At 45.2% G+C, this 26,756-nt stretch overlaps 1 protein-coding gene across 3 annotated transcripts in view; it reads right to left on the bottom strand.

The window, feature by feature from the left end:
• MINDY4B (MINDY family member 4B) overlaps nucleotides 1–26,756 on the bottom strand; it is a 1,400,689-nt gene that overhangs the window by 1,119,586 nt on the left and 254,347 nt on the right. For all 3 annotated transcript variants that reach the window (XM_044070561.1, XM_044070562.1, XM_044070563.1), the window contains one exon: nucleotides 8,446–8,565. In XM_044070561.1, coding sequence (XP_043926496.1) covers nucleotides 8,446–8,565 — 120 coding nt within the window. The remainder of the gene's footprint in view (nucleotides 1–8,445; nucleotides 8,566–26,756) is intronic.

Below are 26,756 nucleotides of genomic sequence, written 5' to 3'. Positions count from 1 at the left end.
TATGTCTCACTGAGAGACTTTTCAAAATAATATCTAAAATATTACTGCTGGGATAGCTTGCAGAATGATATCATTTCTAGTCATCTGACTTCTAGTTCTCAGGCAAAACCCCCATTGCTAGAGCTGGCAGTATTTAGCATCTACATGCAAAAATACTCATGTGACACCCGTGCACTGGCCCAGCAATCAAGGAGCCTCAATCCTCACCACTAACACCAGTGTGGGCATCCATATAGGGAAATGATAATAAATAGACACACAGTAAAGTAAAATTTCCCTTAAGAGTACACAGAGATCACAGTCAGTTTAGGGCTGGTTTCTCCCTTTCTCTCCAGGTCCCCAATAAGACTCCCCACTGGCACAGCTATAGGGTCCAGATCTCAGCCTAGTGGGCAAGCTAAAACCACCAGCACCCTCTCGTGTCCCTTCCCAAGTAGCTGACACACACACACTTTGAGATAAGAGTTATATACAACCACACAGACACTCCTGGGGAAGGCTGGCACAGGTTCTCCAGCTGTGCCCCTTTTACCCAGACTATACGGTAGTACCACTTTCCACCATCCACTAATATTTATCAGTTACCAAAAGGCCCTTATAAAACAGTGTCCAATTATACTGTGCAATATTATTATCCAAATAGTAACTGCAACTGAACAGTCAAGGCTTATTGGAGTGGCTTGACCAGTATCACTATATACATGCAATGTATTCTAGAGCTTAAATTAACTCTACATAAAGTAGCCACAGTTGCCACTGATTAATTTCAGATTACATCATTTCTTTCTGGTTCCCAGGCTAACAGAAACTCAGAGGTTAATAGCCCTTTTGTTCATGCAGCTGGTCAGGAAGCCAGAGCAATAAAAGAAATTATACATGTAAATTCTAGCCATTAACTCTGGCCTCAAAACAATAGGCAGAATGCCTCCTTCTAGACATCTCGGCTCCAAGTTTTAGATCAAGAATTTCACAATGCTTGACTTAACAGCTTTCTTACAGCAGAGTGCACTGTTGTTACATGTTTGCACTTCAACATCCAATGCAGTCTTTTCACATTTAAGAGAATAAGCCTGTGGCTTATATTAATATTTACAAATGACAGAATTATCTACAAAATCCTATCTGGCTAGGCTGGCAGCCTTCAACTATCTTCACAACTCATATAAGGGCTTTTGATCAGATCTTTGGCAGGTGCTGGACATCATAAAATAATTGTATTCCTTCATGCTTTCAAAGTAACAATTAGTTCACCTCAAAGACAATACAGAAAGCTTCCTAGTACAGACTTTGTGTCTCTAGCTGCATTGAAACATCTTTATGGCCTAGCCTATGAAGTAATTTAATTTCAGATATTTTTTCTAAAGTTTGCTGGACTGAAGTTAACCTCCTGTATTCCAGTTTCCACTATTAAAATATATACATTTAAACAGTTGCAATAGTGCACATACATTTCTATTCTCTTCCAGTAGGGCACACCTTATATACATTTTAAGCACAAGCACTTTTAAAATACCTTTTCAACACAAACATCTGCACACAGCAGTTTGATATACACATGACATACAGTTCTAATACATTTGTAACACACGCATCTTATATAAATTAGTTTGATATTCACAAATGACATATAATTATTTACAAAATTCCAGCTAGCTGTGCTAGCAGTATCTCCTTTTGTCACACTTTTCCCCCCTTCGAAGATTCAAGCTTGTTTTTCAAGTGACCCTTGTGAAATGTTGCTTAATAAGAATAAGCCAATCTGGGAATACATTACGCCATACCCTGTCTTAGGATCCCAGCTGCCCTGGCTTTGCTGACCCCAGTACAGTGCTGCTCTGTCATATCATATGCCTGCAACCCTAGGCTCCACCATAGTAATTTGGGAGTTTGCTGGCTGCCTTGCTGTAGCCATAGATCCCCCTCAGACTCCTCTTGCCTTCTACTGCAAATACGTAGCACCAGGGCCTCCATATCATGGTAATATTTCATGGTGTTAACATGGTACAATTTGCACCCCTGCCTCCTGCCTAGCAGTTCTACTATGTAGTTAACATCACTGACCTTCTATACCAATTTGAAAGGTCCCTCACAATCTGTCTGCAGCTTGTTGTGTCTGACAGGAATGAGAACCATAACCTGCTAATCCACAGCATACTTTCTGGCTCAAGCATTCCTGTCATACCAGACCTTTTTTCTGCTCTTGGGTTTCTGCCAGGTTCTCACAGGCCAAGCCCATGAGTTCCCTGAACCTTGTCTTGAAGTTTAGGACATATGCCACAACACTCTCCTTGTGGGATTTGCACTCACCCTCCTACTTATCATGAATCAAACCTAGAGGTCTCCTCACCCTATGCCCATACAGCAACTCACAGGGTGAAAAACTTGTGGATTCCTGGGGCACTTCTCTGTAAACAAACAACAGATGGGGCAAATATTTGACCTACTCCCTCTTAAACAGATCTGGAAATTCCCGTAGCATTGGTCTTTAGTGTAGAGTTTAACCTCTCCAGCAGACCATTAGTCTGGGGGTGGTAGGGGATAGTCTCTAGGTGCTTCACCCCACAGGACTCCAGATAGACAAGCCAGCAGGTCTGACATGAAATTGGCACCTATCAGTCAGTATTTCTTTTTGGAAACCTTGTTGTGTCTTTCGGCTTTTCCCGGTTAGGGGTTGCCACAGCGGAACTCCGGTCCGCTAATGATTGGCAGTAGATTTTTACATGCTGAGTTGCCAGCCCTGATGCACAACCTTTAATGAAGGTATGCCCATTCACGCACGTCTCCACACAGAAGATGCTTTAGCTGAAAATCGAACAGGACAACGTCTTACTGTGAGGCGACAATGCTACTGCAGCACCACCACCGCAGTCTCTAACAAAGAATTTGCCACCTTTTCTGCCTCAGTGGAGGACAGAGCCACTGCCTCAGGGTATCTGGTAGCATAATCCACTACCACTAGGATATACTTTTTCATTATGGAACTTGGGGTACTCAGAGGCCCCACAATATCCATAGCTACCCCCTGAAATGGCTCCTCAATCACATGCAAAGACACCAAAGGAGCTTTGAACTTGTATTCTGCCTTGTTCACAGGTCCTGCAGTACAGTACAGTACCCTGTTACATCCCTGGAAATCCCAGGCCAATAACAATTCTGCATAATATGTCTCCTTATATGCTTTATACCCATATGACCTGCCAAGGGAATGTCATGGGCTATGGCTAGAAGTGCCAGATGGTAGGCTCTGGGCACTACCAACTGCTATATTCTCTCACCCTCTAGCCCTCCCTCAGGGGTCCACTCTCTATACAGTAACCCTTTGTCCCAGTATACAGATTCCCCCTTTCCTTGAGAATCAGGTGCCTCCCTAGCTACCTCCCTCAAGCCTTGTAATGTAGGGTCTGAGAGCTGAGCCTGTCTCAAATCTCTCTTTCTAACCCTTCCAGCTCCCCTTCCACAGGAAGTCTGGTATTGTCTGACAGCAGTGTCTCACTGTCAGCCTGGGTACTACTACTCACCTCTGCCCTTGCAGTCACTCTGTCCAAGGGAACATCAGTACCCACCAGCAGCTGTAGCTCAACTTCATTCTCACTGCTACAGGGTAGTGCCCTCTCTGAAGTAACTACCTCACCAGTCCTGGCTTCAAGTGTGTGGTCTATCTGGGTCCCCCAGGCTACCAGACCCACATGCCTGACTGTGTGTAACGGCATGCGCACAAAGTACTGCATTATCAAAATCATTCCCTATCAGGACATCTTCAGGGATATCCTCAAACACACCTAGTTGCTTGCATGCTTCTTTTTCCACTCTCCCATTCAAGGTGAACCCTAGCCAAAGGTATTTGGAATAGGATCCCTCCTAAAGCTCTGAATGGAGTAGACTTCCCAAGCAAGTAGTGGTCCTCTTTAACCATTGCAGGCTTCACAATGGTTAGGTCAGAGGCTGTCTCTCTCTCAGCAGTGGCCTGTTTCCCATCAACTAAGATAGGATATAACCTCTTGTGGCAGTTTGGTACCCCTGTTGTCTCCAGACAACCTACCATTGGCATTTTGTTATTCCCACTTGCTGGCTCCCCCACCTTTTGTTCCCCATCTTGCCTCTGTGGACATCTATATGCTACATGGCTCCATTGGTTATATTTAAAACATTTATCCCCAAATCCTGGCCATGTACCTGAACTAGTGGCTTCCCTTATTCCTAACAGACTTTGTTGGGACGGTTTAGGCTGCCCACCGTGTGTTCTTTTATACCCATGTGCAGCACTGGGTATCCCTTTCTTGCGTAGTGATGCCCTGCTTGCTAGGTATAGGTCTCCTCTTTTTCACCCACTCATCTGCTGAGTTGCATTCTCTTTCTGCCAACCAGATTCTCATGTCCTCAGGCGAAGTGCTAAGTGCTTGTTCCCTCATGATAAGGTTTGTCAGTCCTTCAAAAGTGGTGACTGGACACCTACTCACCTACCTATGAAAATAAGTGCTTAACTCAGCAGTATAATTACACAAACTTTCATCTGCCTTGTGTCTATGCTCACAATTTTTTTTTCTATAATCTTCAGGTGTTAAATTAAAGCATTCCAATAAACAATTTTTAACTGTATTATAATTTAAGCAGTCAGTATCAGACAATTCAGAAACAGCATTACAACTTTACCATGGAGTAAGGGGGTCAGGAACCGTACCCAGAGCTCTTGATCAGCATTATACTGTTTACATACCCTTTCAAACATATGAATAAAACTATCAAAATTATTACCCTCTGTAAATTGTGGAAGAAATTTACTGACCTTTATTGCTTCTGGGGTTCAGTTACTCCCTTCCCCGTTACCTCCATGACCCTGGCGAAGAGTCAGCATTTCCTTTTTATGTTGCCTCTGCCTCTTATATTCTTCAGATTCCTGATGTTTCAGCCTCTCTGCTGATTCTAATACCACCTGTTTCTCCTTTTCTTCAGCCTCCAAACACTGTAGTCTCTGCTGATTCTAGTTCCAAATGTTTGGCTCCAGTTCAAGTCTCTTTAACCCAAAAGGATTTTTAAGTCCTCTGAGGCAAAGTTGAACTGTCCATTTTCTGAGAGTTGTACATCTCCAAGGCCAGTATGGTTGTCTTCCTGGCTGCTTGTCTGTGATGTAGCTGTGGTTAAGTTTGCAATCATTTCTCCTTTAGTCAGGCTGGCATGCCCCAGTCCTTTGGCTTGGCACACCTCAGCCAACTGGTTCCTTGTCAGCTTGCCATAATCTTCCACTGACATCCTTGCCTGCTTCCCCCTGACTAACTAAGCTAACAAAAAAGTAAATAAAACTATTGTGATATGAAACTCTGAATGTTTACCATGTTGCTTGAGAGTACTAACACCTTCTTTAGTGAACAATGTTTACAGGCTGCAGGAGTTCAATATCCACAGCACTGAATTCCAGTACATGATGTGGTGATTCCACCACTGCCAGCCAATTAATATGTGATGACCCACCACTGGACCAGTAATTAAGAAGCCTCAGTCCTCACCACTGGCACCTGTGGGTGGATGTTCACTGGGAGGATAACAGGTACACACAATATTTACAGATGCAGCTCTCTGCATCAAGAGAAATTTCTCTAAGAGCACAAAGATACCGCTGTCACTCTGGAGCTGGTTTCTCTCTCTTTCTTCATATCCCCAATAAGACTCCCCACTGACACAGCTATAGAGTTGAGATCTCAGCTGAGTGACCAAGCCAAGACTTCTAGCACCCTCTCTGTCCATCAGTGCTTCATGTCCCAGCCCAAGAAGCTGAAACATAAACACCCTTTGAAGTTTGATTTACAGACACACACACACACACACACACACACACACACACACACACACACACAGAGGAAAGGCTGACACAGGTTTACTAGCTATGCCCCCTTCTGCCCAGACTATTAGGTAGTTACCACTGCCACCAGTCAGTCCTTATCAACTACTTTAAGGCCCTTAACAAAGGGTGTCCAATTTTACTGTGTAATATTAATACTAATACAAATGATAGTTTGACCAAGATATTGCGAGTGGCCCACACAGTGACACCAAATAAATATGCAAGTGCCCTCAAAACTTAAATATTTCTACACAGATCAGCCACAATGGCATATTTACATATATTTAATAATAAATAAAAAAAGAACAAGATAATACTAAATATTTATTCACAGTGACATCAGAGTTCAAAACCATAGGAAATATTTAAAATAACAATGCAGTATAGGCTCATGAAAATAAATAAAAAAAAAATCTAAAGTAAGCTTCACTATATTTCTGACTGTATCTAAGATAATTATACTGTTCCCTAGTAACGTACTATTAGAACAAGGCAGATGTGTCGCATGGTTCTTGTTGTTGTCAGGTACAAGGCAGAATGCAGAATACTCTGTCTCACTGAGAGACTTCTCAAAATAATATGTAAAATATTACTGCTGGGATAGCTTGCAGAATGACATTATTTCTGGTCATCTGACTTCTAGTTCCCAGGCCAAAACTCCCATTGCTGAAGCTGGCAGTATTTAGCATCTACCTGTAAAAATACTCATACAAGGGTTTTTGCTCAGATCTTTGGCAGATGCTGGAAGTCATAAAACAATTGCATTCCTTCATGTTTCCAAGTAGAAATTAGTTCACCTCAAAGACAATACAGAAAGCTTCTTAGTGCAGACTTTGTGTCTCTAGCTAAATTAAAACATCTTTTTGGCCTAGCCTATAAAGTAATTTAATTTCAGATATTTTTTTCTAAAGTTTGTTGGACTGAGGTTAACCTCTTTTATTCCAGTTTCCACTGTTAAAATATATACATTTAAACAGTTACAATACTGCATGTACATTTCTGTTCTCTTCCAGTTGGGTACACTGTGAATACATTTTAAACACAAGCATTTTACAAATACCTTTTCAGCACAAATATCTGTACAGAACAGTTTGATATACACATGACATACAGTTCTAATACATTTGTAACACAAGCACCTTATATGAATTAGTTTGATATTCACAAATGACATATAATTATTTACAAAATTGCAGCTAGCTGTGCTGACAGTACCTCCTTTTGTCATACTCCCATTCCTGAATCAGATACTGGGACAGCTAAATAGAATGTGGCTGATCCCCCCCCCCTGCCCTTACTTTCATGGTGGCTAAAAGGACTATAACAGAGTAACCCAGAGAAGCAAGTAAGTGGTCTAATGAACAACAATACAGGTTTACTGGCCAATGGCTGAGGCACTGTCTGAGCCCACTGTGGTAGCAAGAGCTCTTTAATGTGTTGTTTCTTCTTTTTAAGTACAGCAGGAGAATAGCCAACATGACCAGAATAAGCAACCATGCTGCAACCAAGAAAGAGGTCTGAATACTGGTAAGCAGTACTGGAATGAGTCTGTCATCAGATAAGTTATCAAGCATCTCTTCACAAGCAGCACAGACACACTCACTTACACTTCCCCATACAGTCCTTTTTGATACAAAAGCATAACCATAAAGCAAAAAAATCATGTCAGAAATAAAGCAGTACAACATAATGCACCCTGACAGAAAAAACAACAGAAATTATCACAAAGTGTACACAAGAACTAAAAACAAAACATGTTTTTTGCCCATGTAAAACATTTCCTGATCCCTAAATTCACACACACGCACACACACGCGCACACACGCGCACGCACACACACACACACACACACACACACACACACACACACACACACACACACACACAAATAAAATTTTACATCAACAGTACACTTTTACCACAAAAATAGCCCTTCAAAATAGTGGTTCCTGACAGCAGACTTCTAATATTGAGAAAAAAAATGCCAGGATTCTTAAAGGGGAAATACTTTTTTTAGTCACCAAATACAATTTAACAATAATTTCTTAAAAGGTCAATAATTTATGTGTGAAAGAGTCCCCCTGTGGGGACTTATCTAACAGAAATGAAGCTGGAGGCCAAATGTTGATCCTGTGAAGCTTAACAGTTGTTTCTCTTGAGGTAGTAAGAAATTTCTGAAGTTGTAGTCACTCTGACTGATGATTTCCCTCCAAGGGATTAGACAATCAGCATTGAAAGTGAAACCATGGGAGTGAACCAGAGATTTTCTGAAGCTAGCCCTTTGTTGTATCCTAGACAACCCATATAGCCAAAAGGCTACTGCAGCACTGAGAATAATGATCATTTAATGTAGTAGTCAGCTTTTTACTCAAGTCACCAGAAAAGCTATGATTTAAGTATGTATTATTTTAGCTAAACAAACTAACAAAAATCACAAATACATACAATCAGAAAACATGACGTATACATGAAACACTGAGCATCAGATTATCAACCACATCATGTCTCATGGATGTTTTTTACTGTCTCTATTGATTATAACAAGCTTGTTAAATTCACAGATTCTATTTAAAAAGTTGCAGATTTTATTTAAATTTAAATATAATTACCCGCTCTGCTTGCAGTGCATAAGATAATTCTGAATAAGGTTCATGAAAGCTGAAGTATGATTTCTTCCATTCATAGTTGAAAGTATGGAAAGCGCTTCCAAACAAGATTTTGCGTAGTTCCTATAAATTACAAGAAAATATACTAATTTCTACATTATGTTTATCAGTTGCTAGTCAAATAAACATTTTGAAATGTTTCAAGAAATTATTTTGTTAAACACACACAAGTGTGTGTCTGTGTGTGTGTGTGTGTGTGTGTGTGTGTGTGTGTGTGTGTGTGTGTGTGTGTGTGTGTGTGTGTATCTGTTTTTCTCCATGTATGTATCTCTCTTCCTCTTTTTCTCTCTCTCATTATATATGAGTTATCCTTTTTAAACCATTAAAATTCTCCCCTGACAACCTGCAGACCATTTCATTCTTCTCCAGGGTAAGAGCCCAATTTATTCATTCTCTGGCCAAAAGTATGAGGTTCCCTGACCAGGGTGAGAGCCAAAGTCCAAGTTTTCCTCTGACAGGAGAGTGCTGGAAGCATACCTTTCAACTGCCCAGAAGTTTGCAGAATACCTAGATTTCTGATTCAGATTTTTGTCTGTTCCTTATAAAATTTGTGGTTTTCTAGCAAATCATTGAGAACTGCAGTCACTTAATACAGACATTTGAGTTGCAGACTACATATCTTTCATAAAATGCAAGCTAATGCAAAATCTATTATTCTAGCAACTTTCTAAGTACAATATTTAAAATCTGTTTCTGATTTCAGGCCTTTATATCCCCATATATTTTGTCTTTGCACAGAATTCCTGAGCTAAGAAACTGAGTGGTATAGCTAGGCATGAACCATCATGTGCACACAGCACCCAAACCCTCCCCCATAAACCACTCCATGTGGTTGTGACATGATGTAGTTGTTTCCTAAGGAGATGTACACATTTGTTACAAAAGTATTCCAATTTCCCCGACTGCATGCATGTAGTGTCACACTAGCTTATACATGTTACATACAACACCATTCTTCCTCCTGTAGTGCTCAACATTGCAGAGAACTGGACCACCTTTATCCCCCAGGAGAGCTACTCAGTCTTATCTTCCCATGTCCTGATCTTACAACTTCCTTTGATGTTAATTTTGGTTGGATGGTGCAGTAGTGCAGCAGTTTGCATTGTTGCGTCACAGCAAGAGGTTCTCCAGTTCGATTCTCAGATGGTGTGCCTTCTGTGCAGAGTCTGCATGTCCTTCCTGCATTTGTGTGGGTTTGCTCCAGGTGCTCCAGATTCCTCCCAGTCCCACATTACAAAGACATGCATCTGGAGCATTTCTCCCCAGGCCTCTGCTGAAAATGGGCTTATTCCAAGTCAGACTTTCCTGGTAAACAAATGTTAAATAAATAAATAAAATAAAAAAATTGAGCACAGATTTTCTGGGACCTAATCATGGCTGCAACACAGTCAACCTGGTAAATACATTTTAATAATCACCAAGAAAATATCTTTTTAGATTAATGATATACTTTGATTTTCATTGATGAAATAACCTCTCTCTGAGGTTGGAAGCACTGTAAAATGCAGAATGCTAGGAAATCATGCTAGTGTATAACTAGTCATACTTCATAGGTTCTGTTTTTGTCTTGTGGGCACAGTTAGGCATGTTGCATTCATGAACTTTCTTATCTTATATCTTGATGGGACTTCAGGTAATATATATGGAGACTATGTTGTATCAGCCATTTCACAACTGCACACTCTGTATGCAGATGGCTGAAGCCATTTGCCATCATAGATTTCATTCAGAGACTATCCCTTTTTGTGTGTTATCGTGATACTCAAAAACTGTCTCTCTGCTGTGTTATGTCATTTAGAAAGTGTACTTCATTATACTATGTTGTGGTAGTCAGAGACTGGCTTTAAGTGTATGGTATTACATCCACAGAATATCACTCTGTGCTGTAGTGTGAAATTCAGACTGTCTTGAAATATGCTGAGACTGTACCTCTAATGACTGTGTTGTGATTTTCAGAGATCATCCCTCACTGTGCCATGTCACATGGTAGTTATATACTACCCCATACTGTGCTGTGTTGTCATATTCCTCATTGGGCTGTGTAGTGGTATGGCATACAGAGTCCAACCCTCAGTATGTAGCGGACTCATTCTTTACTCCTTTAACTGTGTTGTAATTAATATGACCATTTCATTAATCTTAGAATCATCATTAACTGGCTTAGGTTCATGGGTAGGTACTAGGCTATCGACCCAAGGGCTTAAGTAAGCCTAGCCAACAAGGTTCCCTGGCTTATGCCACCCAAGAAAGTTATTTTCCTGTGCCCCTGTTGAGCAGAGCCATAGAAGTGATCCCTGGTGTGTATTTCCTATTTCCCATCCACTCATCAAGATTTTTCTTAAAGAGTGCTAATGAGGAACTTTGCTTGACATAGATGGGTAGCTTGTTCCAGAGTATGGGAAGTCTCTGGGACAGGAATCTATTCCTCCAGCATGTCCTGTTTATTGTGGTGACAAGGTTTAGGTCCCTAGAGCTTGTGGCTCATAGGGATTGGGATTTCTTTAGATGTAGCATGTCCAACAGCTCTGGGTTTGACATACCTTTATATGTTAGGCAGAGATCACCTCGGAGTAGGCGATATACTATGGAGTAAAGATGAAGTTTTTTGAGACGGTCAGTGTAGGGCATCTGTTTGGGGCCAGTAATCCTCTTTGCGAGGTACTTCTGTGGCCTTTCCAGCTGCTGCAGATGTCTTGTGAGGCACATTCCAAAAGGGGCATTCTACTCTATAATGGGTCTAATGAGTGTCGAGTAGAAGGGAACAATTACCTCTTTTTTCCTGGATGAGAACCCTTTTGTGATGAGGTGTGCCATGTAGAGGTATTTCCTGACTACTGTGGTGATGTGATTATCAAAGGAGAGACTACTGTCCACCTGGGTCCCAAGGTCTCTTATCACACATTCGGCATTAAGTAGACTGCCACCTATGTGGTAGTTCATGGGTACAGAGATTTTACCAAAGGGGATGACAATGCACTTTTTGGCATTGAGCTTGAAACCATGGCTCTGACACCAGGCATCTGTCTCAGTGAGGCCCTTCTATAGGATGTCCACATCATTTGGGGACTCCAGTATTGCTCCTAGTTTGCAGAAGTCAAATGGGAGTGGAATTTGTTGGCTGATGTTAAAGATGCGAAAGGATAATAAGAAGTTATGTACTCACCATAACGTTCCATCTGAGTAGGTAAACTTCATTTGTCAGCAACCTATGGGTATCGGATCCATATCAGATCCAAGCCGGCAGCTACAAACAGCTAAGATCCGAGATCCAAGCTCCTCCCCTTTACCCATAACCCCCTGCTATCCTTTCCTGACCTCAGATCGAGTTTGCTTATCAGCATAAAAGCATAGAACACCAAAGAACCACCTCCATACTCTAACCTACGACAATCCGCAATGACAAGCAGGATTCCTTTGAGTATCCATATGGGTTAGGGGGACAGAGGAGGGGTCGGTTGCTGACAAATGAAGTTTACCTACTCAGATGGAATGTTATGGTGAGTACATAACTTCTTAATCTGAAGTAGTTAACTTCATTTGTACATCAACCTATGGGACAGAGTCCCCAGCTACCTAATTCTTGGGAGATCCTCATGGAAGGATGTTCCAGAGCACTGCAGAGCCGAAGAATGCTCTCCCTCTAGAAACAATATCCAATTTGCAATGGTTTATGAATGTATGAGATGAAGCCCAAGTGGCTGCTGAACAAATGTCATCCAATGACACCCTAGATCGAAAAGCAGCAGAGGTAGAGATTGATTGAGTAGAATGGGCATGGACTCCTTGAGGTGCAGACCGGCCAGAACTCTCATATGCCAAAAGGATACATTGTGAGATCCATCGGGACAAAGTGACTTTTGATACAGGTTTTCCCAAAGTGGGTTTAGCAAAGGATACAAAAAGCTGGTCTGATTTCCTGTGATCAGCTGTCCTGTGCAAATAGAATCGTCTAGAGAGTGTAACCTGTATTCACCTTTATTCTGGTAATTTGGAAAGAAGACTGGTAAATTAATAGATTGGTTGGTATTAGACTCCGAAGCAATTTTGGGCAGAATGGAGGGATTGGTCCTGAGTGAAACTCTATCTTTGTGAAAAATCAAATATGGTGGCTTGGCGCAAAGGGCTTGAAGTTCCAAAACCCTTCTGGCCGAAGTAATGGCAACAAGAAAAACTGTCTTCCAAGATAAGTATTTCAGATCCACCGAAGTTGCAGGCTCAAAGGGAGGAGCTGTCAGAGACTGAAGGACAAGGGTTAAGTCCCAAGGAGGGACTGCATCTTTAACCAGAGGCCTTAAAAGAAAAGTGCCTTTTAGGAAGGTCTTACATAATTTAGACGAGGTCAAAGGGCCGAGATCACTCCCAACATGATAGTGAGAGATTGCAGCCAGCTGGACTTTGACCATAGAAGAGCTAGCACCTTGGTCGAATAAGCCTGACAGAAAATCTAATACTGCTGGCAATGGAGCTGTAAAGGGATCTAAGTTTTGATGCTCCGCCCAAATAGAAAAATGCTTCCATTTGCTATTATAAATCCTTCTCATAGATGGCTTGTGAGCAGCTACTAGTATAGCCTTGACAGGGGACGAGATACCGGGAGTCCTAGCTATCAGTGGAACTGGATCAACCAAGCTGTAAGCTTGAGGTTGTCCAGGTTCGGGATTGACAGGCCTGATGGGTGAGAGATCAGATCTGGGATGGGATCTAGAATCCATGGGGAATTCACTAGATGAGACCAAAGACATGGGAACCAAGGTTGACGAGGCCAGAATGGGGCAATGAGGATTATTCTGCTCCCCAACCGTCGGGCTTTCTGTAAGAACTTTAGCATCAGGGGAAGAGGAGGGTAAGCATAAAGTAGACCGGGTGGCCAAACATGCACCAGAGCGTCTCTGAGGGATTCCTCAGGTGGGGGAATTACAGTGAAGTAGTCGCTGCACTTTGCGTTTGAAGGCGAGGCGAAAAGATTGCAACGAGGTTGACCCCACTTGGGAGAAGATTAGCTTTGCTACTCTGGGGTTCAGAGACCACTCGTACGGTGAGAGGATGGTTCGACTCAGTATGTCTGCCAAGATGTTGGACCGGCCCGGAATGTGTGCCGCTATGAGAAAGCGGTTGTTGGATATCGCCCATTCCCACAATCTCATGGCCTCCCGACAAAGTGGATAGGACCTGGTTCCCCCTTGTTTGTTGATTTACCAGACAACCGACATATTGTCTGTCTGAATCACAATTGTCCCCAAGGGAAGAAGGCTGTGAAGTGCTTGCAATGCCAAAAGCAACGCTCTCATCTCTAGGACATTGATATGCAAAAAGGTCTCCGAATGGGTTCACATGCCTTGGACAGTCCTGCCCATGCAGTGCCCCCCCATCCGAGACGAGAAGCATCCGTGGTCACCATGGCTAGAGGAGGGGACATAGAGAAGGGGCGCCCTTTCTGGAGGTCCGGGGACTGGAACCACCATAAGAGGGCTTTCCTGCAAACCCTGCTGAGGGGAACGGGGAAGCTCAGGGGATGTCGCAGGAGGGACCATTGGACTTGCAAGGTCCATTGAAGAACTCTCATATTCAAGCGTGCCAAGGGTAGAAGGTTGATAGTTGCCACCATCGAGCCTAAAGCCCTCAGGACCAATTCCACAGAGGGAGCTGGGGATTGTAGAAGGGCCAGTATGTGGAGCTTTAGAGTTCGAAGCCAGTCCGGAGTCAAGAAGGCTAGAAGCTGGTTTGTGTTCAATCTTGTTCCAATGAAATCTAGGATTTGGGTTGGAAGAAGGGAAGATTTTCTGATGTTGATCGTGATCCCCAGCCGGGGAGCTAGATGGAGAAAGTAATCTCTGGCTGTACATAGTAGATGCCTGGTGGGGGTGGTCAGGAGCCAGTCGTCCAGGTACAGAAAGACCTGAATTCCCTGGAGTCTCAGGTGGGCCACTACAACTGTCAAAACCTTGGTGAACACCCTGGGGGCTGTGGTGAGACCAAAGGGAAGGACCCTGAACTGGTAATGGCTGGCTCCTAGCCAGAAGTGGAGAAACCTCCTGGATCGTCTGTCCATCAAAATGTGGTAGTACGCATCCTTGAGGTCTAAGGAGCACATCCAGTTGTTCTCCTGCAGAAGTGGGAGAATGGATTGGAGGGTGACCATCCGGAACTTTTCTTTGGCTACTGACAGGTTTAGGAAGGACAGGTTGAGGATTGGTCTTAAGTCCCCTGTCTTTTTTGGCACCAAGAAGAACCTGGAGTAAAAGCCTGATCCAGACTGGTCTGGGGGGACGTGCTGGATTGCTCTTTTTTCTAGCAGCTGGAGGATTTCCTCAGCTGCCGCCTCCCTTTGATTGGATGGGACATCGGGGAGGCTTTGGGGAGTGGGAGGGGGATTGAGAAAGGGAATCTTATAGCCTCTGGATACGATCTGAAGCACCCAGTGATATGTTGTAATGGACTCCCAAACTGCTAGGTGCCTTGAGAAATGGCCCCCGACTGCCTCCAGAGTGGAGCAGTCGGGTAACCCTTTAGGGTTGCTGCGTGGGCCAATCAGAGAGTGGTTCTCTGGACCCAAAGTTCTTCGGACCCCCTCTGCCTCTAGGGCGGCGCCCACTCTGTCCTCCTCTGCCTCTGAAGGACGAGGGGTCCGGAGCAAAACGGGATTGTTGAGACTTCCGGAACCACATCGTCTTCTGTACCTTTTGGTTCCTCAAGAAGGACCTCTGGGGAGCAGAGAAGCAGACTCCGACAGCAGATGTCTTCCCGTCTTTCTTGCTCTGGACCAATGTGTCGAGTACGGTCTTGTCAAAAAGGGCAGAACCATTAAATGGGGCATTTGCGAATGATGCCTTGAAAGGTTCCGCGAAATCACAGTGACGGAGCCACGCCTGTCGCCATAGGATGACGCCTGCTCCGCTGGCTCTAGCGGCTCCTTCCATGGCATGGGATAGTAACCGCATAGAGGTGTTAGAGAAAGATTTGAGAGTGGCCATTCGGGTTGAGAACACTTTCTTATCCTCCACCGACATGGACTCTGGGGGTGACCCAGCATATTCTTTGATGAGATCCCGCTGGAGTCGTATCACGTGTGCCATATAATTCAGCGACATCACAGAGAAGGTGGGTGAAGCAAACACCCACTTCCCCAGACGGTCCATTGTCCGAGACTCCTTGTATGGAGGATGGACCGAGGAACTCTCCTGGGCCAGTTCCCTTTTGTTAGCAGCTGCCACCAACATGGCATCTACCGGGGCTCCCTTGCTCCAACATGATTTATCCGAAGGGGGGCTGAGAATTTTGTCAGGCCTCTTTGGAATGGGCTCCACAGTGTTTGGTTCCTTCCACGCCCTGGTAGTAATCAGGTCTACCAGGGAGTCGGTGGGAGGGGACACCCAAGAGGTAGATGGGCCTGCGTTAAACGCCTCCAGAAACACAGACTCATCAGAAGAAGGTTTTGGGGCTGACCACCCCCCTTTGATCCGAAGCATTTCCATGATGTCTCCGAAGGAGACGTCTTTGGGGGGTGACCTTGGGGAACCTTCCCCTTCCTCCACGTCTGTGTCCTCTGTCAAGGACTCAGGTGAGTCCAAGTGCCTCCTTTTGTACTTGCGTTTGTGAGGACCCTCCTCAGGGGGGCTGTCCGAGGAGGCCTCACCAACTACATCCTGTTCCGGCAAGGGAACAATCTGGGACATCTGCGCAGGCTGGGACCGGGTGATGGAAGGTAGACCCGTCTGAGTGCAGGATGGAGCCGTAGCCAAAGCCAGGGGCCTGGAGTCCCTCAACAATACCCTCTCCACAACATCAAATGCTGAAGGAGAGCTACTCTCTCTCGGATCCGAGAGCAAAACCTCCCTCGGATCCGATGTGTGGATTGGGGCCGGCACCGAGGCGGTCGGATCTGTAGGGCCAGCATGCTCCGACCGCGATGGAGCCGAAGTCATACTGACACCTCTGGATCCGAAGCTCAGCTCTCAGCTCCGCGAGCTCGGATCCAAAGAAAAGGGACCCGATAGACTTGAGGGTGCCATCGGAGCCTTAGTACCGGACACTATTGGCGCCGATGCTCCCCCGGCTCCAACGCTACCTGGCTCCGAAGGCTCTGAACCCTGATAGTGGGTCAGAGAAGGAGCAATCGGGGCAAAAAAGGGGGTCGAGCTCCCCCCTGGAGGGGGGAGGCAGGAGCACTCCCATCTGCATCTGGGCCTGGAGGAACCTACGCATCATCCGGTCCAAGTCTGCATCGGAGATGCTACAGGTAGACCTTGACAAGGCCACTGAGGCAGGCTGGGAATGCCACATCAATGACCTCGAAGGCGACCAGGTCTCCTCCTCCTCTGGCGAGAAACGGGGAGATCGGAGCCAGGAAGGAGAAGATCCGGAGGCCATAGGCGGAGAAGCTCGCTTAGATGGTGGCGCCGAGGAAGAGGTCTCGACCCGCCTTTTGTGATGTTTCCGCTTCTCCTTCCTAGCTTCCCTCTCCTCTTGGCCAAGGGTGAGAGGGTGAGTCCCGGCCAGAGGGATAGAAGGTGGTGCTGCCGAAGCCTCGGCAAGAGCCACAGAGGGACCGGAGGATGAAGCCAAGTCCGGGGGTAACAGTCTCGCCAGAATCAGCTTCGACCTCCTGTCCCTGATGGCCCTGGGGTTGAATGCTGCACAAATAGTGCAGCCCGAGGAGAGATGTTCAACCCCAAGGCAAATAACGCACCAAGTGTGGCCATCCACTGGGGACAGCTTATGGCCACACTCGGTACATTTAGAAAAGAAAGCTTTGGGTGCCTCAGACATATCCTACCCACACACTAGGCCCCAAAACTGACACACCTTAACACACACACATGGGAAGGGAATACACTAAAACACACTAACAAAACAAAGGTACGCTAATCTAGCTAGGTGAGATAACACACACACAACAAATTTCTGACAAAAAAAGTCAGAAAAGAAAAGATTTTTCTCACAAACTCCTATCCTACACCTGGAAGCTCGTTCAAAGCTGCTGTTCAGAACCACGGCAAATGAGATCTGAGGTCAGGAAGGGATAGCAGGGGTTTATGGGTAAAGGGGAGGAGCTTGGAGCACCAATCTTAGCTGTTTGAAGCTGCCGGCTCGGATCCAATATGGATCCGATACCCATAGGTTGATGTACAAATGAAGTTAACTACTTCAGATTATTAGTTTCCATTTGGGACTCGAACCAAAGACCTCCAGCATACCATGCAAAATGACAGCTAATATTATACATTAATTTCTAGGATTCAAACAGTGCCTAAGTAAAGGTTTTTCTCTGTATTTCTGTGAGTGTCTTTGCAATTTGAGTGAATTAAGTGATCAAACAGTCTATCATAATCGACTACTAGACAACATAATGTTACTCACAATACTGTGTGCAAGACAGCAACTAATAAATAAGTCCTTGATCCATATATCCCAATCTAAACTACTTTCTAAATTTGTGTTTTCAGGTAGAGCTGAATTTGTGACTACATACAGAGTACATAATTTACACCTTTAATTTGTCAGTCCAGAATAACTTAGTGGTGCTTCTCTAAAATTATATTAATTCATTCCTCCTGGTGTCTATAATACCATCTTTAAAAATGTTTAAAACTTGTTTCTACATATACTGTTGCCAATATTTTCATACTACAGAAAGGATGCAGTTGGTCATCTCCCCAGATTTCTTCCAATAATGTGTACAAAAGATTTTCAAGTAGCAGTCACCATTAACACAAAATCTAGAAATTCAATTGTCCTCAAATGATTAGGGCCACCAAAGTACTATAAGATCACCCATTACTTCTAAATCTTCCAAAAAAAAATCCATAAATCCTGTATGCCAATAGGATAAATGAAAAGTCTGGAGCCATGATGCCATTTGGGTTAATGGCAAACAACAGATTTACATATGTTAAATCTCACCCTCTTTCCATTTTCACCTTTCACTGAGACAGTTTCTAAATTATTAAACTTCAAAAAGGCAATGCTTTCTAAGTCTAGCACCTAGGTAATATAAGGGTAATCAAGCCACCTAAATATTTTCTAAAATTGCAGGAAAATTTCCTCATGCATGTAAATCAACCAGTTTTGATGGATTTAAAGCCTATCTAAATATGCTTTTAAACTGAGAAAGAATTGTAAGAGAGGGTACATGAATATCTTAGGATCAGCAAGATATTGTATGTTTACAAACTGAGCTTGTATACTGAACAAGTGACCAAAACCTCCTCTTTCCTAATCACACAGGAATGGACTCCATATATAGGTCATGTAATAATGCAGATATGGTGAAATCTTGCCTCATCTTTCTTGGTATAGTAGATTTACCTGTTAGGATCCATATCACAGACTTGTATATATTTGTTAAATTTGCAAAATCCTAAACAGAGGAAAGTTAAATGCTGTCATAAATCACGCAAATAATGCTACTCAGTACTGTCAGAGACTTGATGAGCATCCAATCCAGTGACTAGCTAAGGCTGTTAGGAGTAGGAGTTCATTACATTATCACACTGGAAATGGTACATCTTTCGGTTCTCCTGTACCACCTACATTTTACAAGCACAGACCTGGTCCCCTTGGGCTAACTGATAGACTATTCTATGATCCTGACTCTCCAAGATGAAAACATTTTAAAGGGTAGAAAACTGACACAATCTAACTATGAAAAATAACAGTTTTGAAAGAGTAAACTTTACACATTTCTGTATTTTAGTACTTAAGTACCCCTAAGCACATTCGGTTTACAATTTGCTGTGGAAGCATATAACAGAAATGGGATAGACCATGACAACTAATAACATTTTCTATACTAGGTGAGATATTTGACATGCAAGACAAAATGATGCCACATTTGTGCTACACCTAACAGTTCACACATTGACGTATAATAGGTTCATAGGTTCATAGGTTCATACTGGGCTATCTGCCCGAGGGCATTTATAAGCCTAGCCCATAGTTTTGTGGCTTACGCCACCCCTTTAGTTTGGAGAAACTATGCCCATTATTTTGCTGTGCCTCTGTCGAGCAGTGACACTGAGGTAACCCCTGAGGTGTATCTGCGATCTCCCATCCATTGGTCAAGATTCCTCTTGAACCAGGCCAGTGAGGTGCTCTGCCTCACATAAACTGGGATTTTGTTCCACAGCATAGGGAGTCTTTGGGTGATGAATCTATCCCTCCAGCATGTCCTATTAATAACCGTGTCGAGGTTTAAGTCTCCCGTCCTTGTGGCTCTGAGGGATCTAGATTTTTTGAGATGAAGCATGTTCATCAAATCTGGGTTTGACATGGCCTTGTATGTCAGGCATAGGTCACCTCTGAGCAAGCGGTAAGCAACTGAATATAACTGGAGTTCTTTCAGTCGGGCAGCATAAGACAGATTTTTGAGACCCTTTATCCTTTTGGTGAGGAACTTTTGTGGCCTGTCCAGCTGCTGCAAGTGTCGGGTCAGATACATTCAATGGGGCATTGTACTCGATCATTGGTCTGATGAGTGATGAGTATAGGGAGACTATGACTTCCCTTGATCTAGATGTGAATCCCTTCATGATAAGGTGGGCAATGTAGAAGGTCCTCCTAACTACCTTAGCAATATGAGTGTCGAATGAAAGGCTACTGTCAACCTGGGTTCCCAGGTCCCTAATAACTTCTTCTGTGTTCAGGGGATTGCCACCTATATGGTAGCTAGGGGTAACCTTATTTTTCCTGAAGGGTATGACTATGCATTTCTTGGCATTTAACTTTAGGCCATGGCTCTGGCACCAGTTATCCGTTTCTGTGAGACCCTTCTGAAGGATATCTGTGTCGGATGTGTTTTCAACTACGGCGCCCAGTTTGCAGTCATCTGCAAACTTTGTCAGCCATAACCCTCCTGTGTTTGCTTGTACTTCAGAAAAGTAGATGCCAAACAAGAGTGGGCCCAGGACTGAGCCCTGTGGGACACCACTTGTGACAGGCTTTGAGTCTGACATGGCGCCAGCAACTCTGACCCTGTGGGTTCTGTCACTCAGCCAGTTTGCAACCCATCTTGTAATGTATGGGTTTACATTTAAGTTGATGAGTTTTTCAATGATACCTGAGTGAGGTACTGTATCAAAAGCCTTCGCCAGGTCTAGGTAGGCTGTATGGACTGCCTTTCCCTCGTCAATGGCCTTGGTGACTGTTTCGAAAAAGTCAACCAAGTTTAGAAGGCATGATCTGCCTTTGACAAAGGCAAACTGGGTTGGATCCAAAGTCTGCAAGTTCCCTATGTCTTTATTTATGAGATCCATTATGATCCTCTCCATGGCTTTGCAGATAAGGCTTGTCAAGCTAATGGGACGGTAATTTCCAGGGTCGGTGGAGGCACCGCCTTTGTGGAGTGGGACCACAGTCGCCAGCGCCACTCCTGGGTCGTATCCGGAGGTGAGACTAAGATTAAACAGCTGTCCTAACTGTGGGTTTAATTCCTCATTGAGTTCATGGAGCACACAGCCGGGGACACCATCAGGTCCCATGGATGCTGTGTTCTTTGCCTTGAGAGAGCAATTCTCACCTGGGCGTTAGAGATGTTTGGGGGCTACAATCATTTGGTATAGATATCTCTCCTTTAGGGGAAGGGGAGAAGTTTGCACTGAACCTTTCAGCCAGTATGTTGGCAATGTCTGTAGGATCAGTAATCTTCACATCATTTTGAACTAATTCTGAGCATATCTGGGAGTTTCCTCCTAGGTTTCTGACATAGCTAAAGAATGCCTTATGGTTGTCTTTAGAGTCCTTAGCTATTTTTTCTCAAAATTAGCTTTGGATGATTTTATGAGAGCTCTTAGCTTTTTACTTATAGTGATCAGCGGTGTCTTACCTTTTAAGGATTTTGCTCTATCTTGTAGTAGCTTTCTCCTTTTGTTGTAGTGTTTGTTTATGGCTGGGGTCCACCGGACTGGACGCTTGCCTTTGGTACAAAGAGTCTTTGTTTTGCTTGGGATTGCCTGATCCATGCAGCCCTGCAGGTGCTGGTAGAAGGCATTTGTAAGTGATTCAGCGGTTTGAGTAATGTTAACCGGCTCAGGGGCCTTAAAGGAGACCACACTAGTCTTTAGAAGTGTGAAGTCGGCTTCGAGAAGTTCTTTACTGTGGTCTTTTCATTTCGGTGGGGCGGATGAGGACCTCCAGCGAGATTAGTTTGTGATCAGATCTCACCAGTGAGGGGTATACTTCCGGCGTTGAACATTGTGCTCCCATGTTCGTGATGATGAGATCAAGTATGTTTTCTCCTCTTGTGGGGATGGTGACTAGTTGTTCCATTGCATTTTAGTTTATGAATTCCAGGAACTTTTGGGCTAGAGTGTTTGGGCTTGAGTAGTGTTCCCAGTCTATATTAGGGTAGTTGAAGTCATTAGAAAGCGGTTGGTAGCTACCGCCCAGTGCCAAAGTCTCATGGCTTCTCTGCACAGTGGGTAAGACCTGGTTCCACCTTGCTTGTTTATATACCAAACCACCGACATGTTGTCGGATAGGATAGCAATCGGACCTTGCGGAAGAGCGTGATGGAGAGCTTGAAGTACCAAGAGTACCGCTCTCATCTCCAGGATATTGATATGCAAATGCTTTTCCTGGATTTGCCATGTGCCTTGGACCGACCTGTCCAGGTAATGACCCCCCCACCCTACCTGGGAGGCGTCCGTAGTCACAGTGGCAACGGGACGTTGAGGAATAAAGGGTCGCCCCTGGTCGAGATTGGATTGGAGAAGCCACCAACGCAGATCCCGACGGCAACTCTCCGTGATCATGACTAAATGGTTCAAAGGAAGTTCCTGATAGGACCATTGAACCGACAGAAGCCATTGTAATATTCGCATGTGAAGTCTGGCTAAAGGGACTAAGAGTATGGTTGACGCCATCGAACCCAACAGTTGTAGAATCCGATGGGCCGGGGCTCTTGATAGGGGAAGACAGGATTTGACTTGATTTTGTAGAACCTGAATTCTTGCTGCCGGTAAAAAGGCGCGCATTCTTTTTGTGTCTAAGTCTGTGCCTATAAAAGTAATACGCTGAGATGGCTGTAGTACAGATTTTTGCCAGGTGAACGTAATCCCCAAGAAATGGCCCAAGGTGAACGTGGCGTTGAGCGCCTGGAATAGTAGATGCTCGGAGGTGGCAGTAAGGAGCCAGTCATCTAGGTATGGAAACACTTGGAATCCCAGACTCCTCAGGTGAGCAGTCACCACTGCCAGACACTTGGTGAACACCCTGGGGGCTGTGGTGAGACCAAAGGGCAGTGCTCGGAATTGGAAATGACTGACTCCGAGGCGGAAGCGTAAGTGTCTCCTGGACTCTTGAGCTATCGGAATGTGATAGTAAGCGTCCTGGAGATCTATGGAGCACATCCATGCATCTTTCTCCAGCAAAGGAAGAATAGATTGAAGGGTGACCATTCGGAATTTGGACTTTTGCACAAAACGATTCAATGAACTGAGGTCCAAAATGGGCCTGAAGTCCCCTGTCTTTTTTGGTACCAAAAATAATCTTGAGTAAGTTCCTGATACGATCTGGTCGGTGGGGACAGGCTGGATGGCTCCTTTTTCTAGCAGCTTTGAAACCTCTATTGCTGCCTGATCCCGCTGACTGGGTGGTACGTCCGGGATTTCCCTTAAGGAAAGGGGGGGTTTGTTGAAAGGGATGATATATCCTCCGGTAATAATGCGAAGCACCCACTGATCGCTTGTTATGGATTTCCAAGTTTGTGGGTGCGCCGCAAAACGACCCCCGACTGGCTCCGGAGTTGCACAGTCGGGCAACAACTCAGGGACGCTGGTTGTATGAAGAACCACGAAAGGAATCGCGGTCTCCAGACTTACAGGGGCCTCTGCCACCTCTGGGGCGGTGTCTTCCAGAATCCCCCCCCCCTGCCTCTGGAGGGGGAATCACTGGGTGGAGTAGGGAAAGACTTCTGAGATTTTCTGAACCACATTTTCCCTCCTCTCTGAGCCTTGGGGTAAGGCCTAGAAGGAGCGGAAAAACGGGCCCCAACGGCAGTCAAAGTCTTGCCCTCTTGCTTGCACCGAGTTAGTGTGTCCTTCACCTTGGATCCAAACAAAGATGACCCATCAAAGGGGGCGTCGGTGAAGGAAGACGTGAAGGCCTCCGCAAATGAACACAAGCGTAACCAGGTGTGTCTCCTGAGGGCAACGCCTGTTCCCGCTGCTCTACTCTCGCCGCATACGAAATGAGCCTCATGGACGAGTTAATGATGGATAACAGGGTAGTCATCTGGGTGCCAACAGTCGGGGCCAGCGCCTCAGGTAGATTACCATTGAGGGAGTCATTTAGCTCTTTAAGGAGGTCCCTTTGGAGCCTAGTAAAATGACATAAATAATTCAGCGACCGTAGGGTAAAAGCCGCTGAAGACAGGGTACGCCTGCATCTATCCATGCTCCTGGAATCCTTATTAGGAGGATGGACAGACGTTGAAGCCTCTGCCACGTCCTGCTGTGTGGCAGAAGCCACCACCATAGCATCTACAGGCACACCCTTCGTCAGAAATTCCTTCTGGGGGGGGGGGGGCTGACAGAAACTTATTGGGTCTCGCAGGCACCGGTTCCACAGAATCAGGGTGTTCCCATGCCCTTCGTGAAACCAAATCAAGGAGTTCATCGAAGGGCGGAGACACCCAGGAGGCGGAGGGCTGGGCCCCAAAGGCCTTGAGGAAGACCGACTCCTCAGCTGAAGGGGTTTTGGCCTGCCAATCACCTCTCTGTCTCAGAATCTCCAAGATATCTGAGAAAGAGATATCATCCGAAGATGATTTGGGGGACCCTTCTGCGTCATCGAGGTCAGTATCCGATGTAACAGACTCATCTTGGGAGTCTACGTGCTTCCTCTTGCACAATTTCTTCCGTGGGGGTTCGTCCGAAGCAGTTTCGGACGGACCTCCCGGAAGAAGGGAACCCCCAATGGGGGTATCCTCAGGCTCTGGGGCCCCGCTGCCGGGGGACTGCAACACAACAGAAGCACCAGTCTCCAAATCTAGGGACGGTGAGGTAGAAGCCTGCTGAACCGGCAAAGGCATGGCCAGCGCGCTCCTCATGACCTCAAAGGCCGGACCTCCAGACTCCATGGAGGTCACTGGTCTAGAGGCCACGATGGCACTGGGAATTCCAGCAGCCGATGCTCCGAGGGGAAGACTAGGCACCGAGGCATCCAATCCCAAAGTGTTCCCCTCGGGCCCGGCTGAAGAAGTCGCAGTACCAAACCCTGAACCGGAGGACAGGGTAGGAAGCACAGTCGGAACCGACAGACCTCGAAGGGGTCTCGGCTCCGACCGTATGGCTCCGCTTTGCTCCACCACCACCGACTCCAACAGCTCAGAGGAGGTTGGAGGAGGAATCGAATGTGTTGGAGGGGGGATCGGCTCCGAAGCTAACTGTGCTGGAGCCGAGACCATTTTAGCAAAAACTGGAGACTGGAAAAGCCTCTGTATCACCCTATCCAGGTCCGAATCAGAGAGTTTCGAGGATTTAGAGGAGGAAGACAAACAAGAAGACTTTCCTCTCGGCTCCGAGAGTGTAGGGGACCAGCTCCGAAAAGGCTCCAACACTATCGGCGCCGGTTCCACCACAGCATGGACCACCATCGGCGCTGAAGGAGCTTACTTCGGAGCCGAGGGGGAAGAGTCTGAGCTGCACACCTCCACCGGCTCCGAAGCCATTGGAACCGATGGAGGTGATTCACCTCTCGATACTCCAACCTGCGGCTCCGAAACTAATGGAGCCGAGGAAAGAGGTATCGAGGCAGACCCTTCGACCCTCGGCCCCGAAGTCAGTGGAGCCGAGGAAGAAGAAGTCAATTTTTGCTTTTTAGTAGTAGGTTCCGACGGACTTGTCGGAGCCGACGATCTTTTCTTTTTGGGAGCAACAGGAGGATCTAAGGCTTCCTCAAAGGGGGGTTTAATAAGCCCCTTCAAAATCAGTTTGTTTTTGCGTTCTTGAAGAACCCTAGAGGAGAAAGCATGACAGACACTACATGTCTCCTGTAGATGTTTCGGCCCCAAACAATACACGCAAATTGAATGGCTGTCTGTAATGGACATTTTGTAATTGCACCGAGTGCATTTCTTAAAGCCTGACTTCTGCTCTTTTGACATAATACAGACCCTCGTACAAGCAATATAAATCTATTAACAAGGATTGCGCCAACTGAAGAGCGCGAGACACAAGGCACGAGTACTGAGAGGAAAAATTACCTCAGACAAGAACACAGTGAACAGACGCAGAACAAAACAAGTTCAGCGGCCCAAAGCCCTCTAATTTAAATGGGCTTAGCCTGAAGAAACAATTAACAACAATAACCAAAAATAACACCACTTAAATAACAGCACTCAAAGGTAGGGCAAAGGCCCTCTAACTTAAACGGGCCTTGCCCGACTGCAAAATAAAGTACCAGAAATCACTTCACGCACGCAAAGATATAACAAATTTACAAAGAATAGCTGTTAAAACAGCTGTTTTATTAATATATAGAGGAAAACACCCAAGGTCAAAGACCAGTAAAGGTTAAAAAAGACCACTTAGCTCCAGCCAAGTCGAGACCACGTCCAGCTTGTAAAGCGGCAAACAAGATCTGGGGAAGCAGGTGTAGTGCATCCTGGGATAGGTAGTAGCCCAGCCAATAAGAGACTTCATGCTAGTGTATTAGTTGGCCGAGTCGGAGCTGATGGATCGGCTCCGAGCCCATCAGTTGTGAATGTAGGCGAGATAGGATCCCATTACATCATTATTATGTGTGGGTTCTGGCTCCGACTCAGCCGCTTTTAGAAAGCCTGAAAACTTCTGATTGGCTCGTGGCTAGGAGGTATCCCATGGTGTATGAGCACACTCCCCAGATCTTGTTTGCTGCTAGTCTATAAAAAGAGAAAAAGTAGAAAAGGAGAGCAGAGGTACGGAAGAAAAATCCTAATAAAAGTGTCCTTTATGTTAAAAAACCACGATAGAAAACTGTTTCCAGATCCTCCAGGAAGGGGGCTGGTGGGTGGGTTCGTAATAATGTTCGGCGTGATGGACTACACACATGGAACGTTATGGTGAGTACATAACTTCTTTATGTCATGTAGTCCTATCTCGCCTCCATTATTACGCATGGGACAGCATCCCTAGCATCTTGTATGGGTGACTCACTGGAAAATACTCCTGAGTACCGAGGAACCAAATGAGGTCCTACCGCTGGAAGTTAGGTCCAATTTGTAATGGGTAATGAATGTATGAGGGGTAGCCCATGTTGCTGCTGCTACACATATATTA

The sequence above is a fragment of the Protopterus annectens genome, chromosome 4.part1, assembly GCF_019279795.1.
Source record: "Protopterus annectens isolate FY-2018-M chromosome 4.part1, PAN1.0, whole genome shotgun sequence".
Taxonomy (NCBI): domain Eukaryota; kingdom Metazoa; phylum Chordata; order Ceratodontiformes; family Protopteridae; genus Protopterus; species Protopterus annectens.
This window is presented reverse-complemented; position numbering and strand designations above follow the sequence as displayed.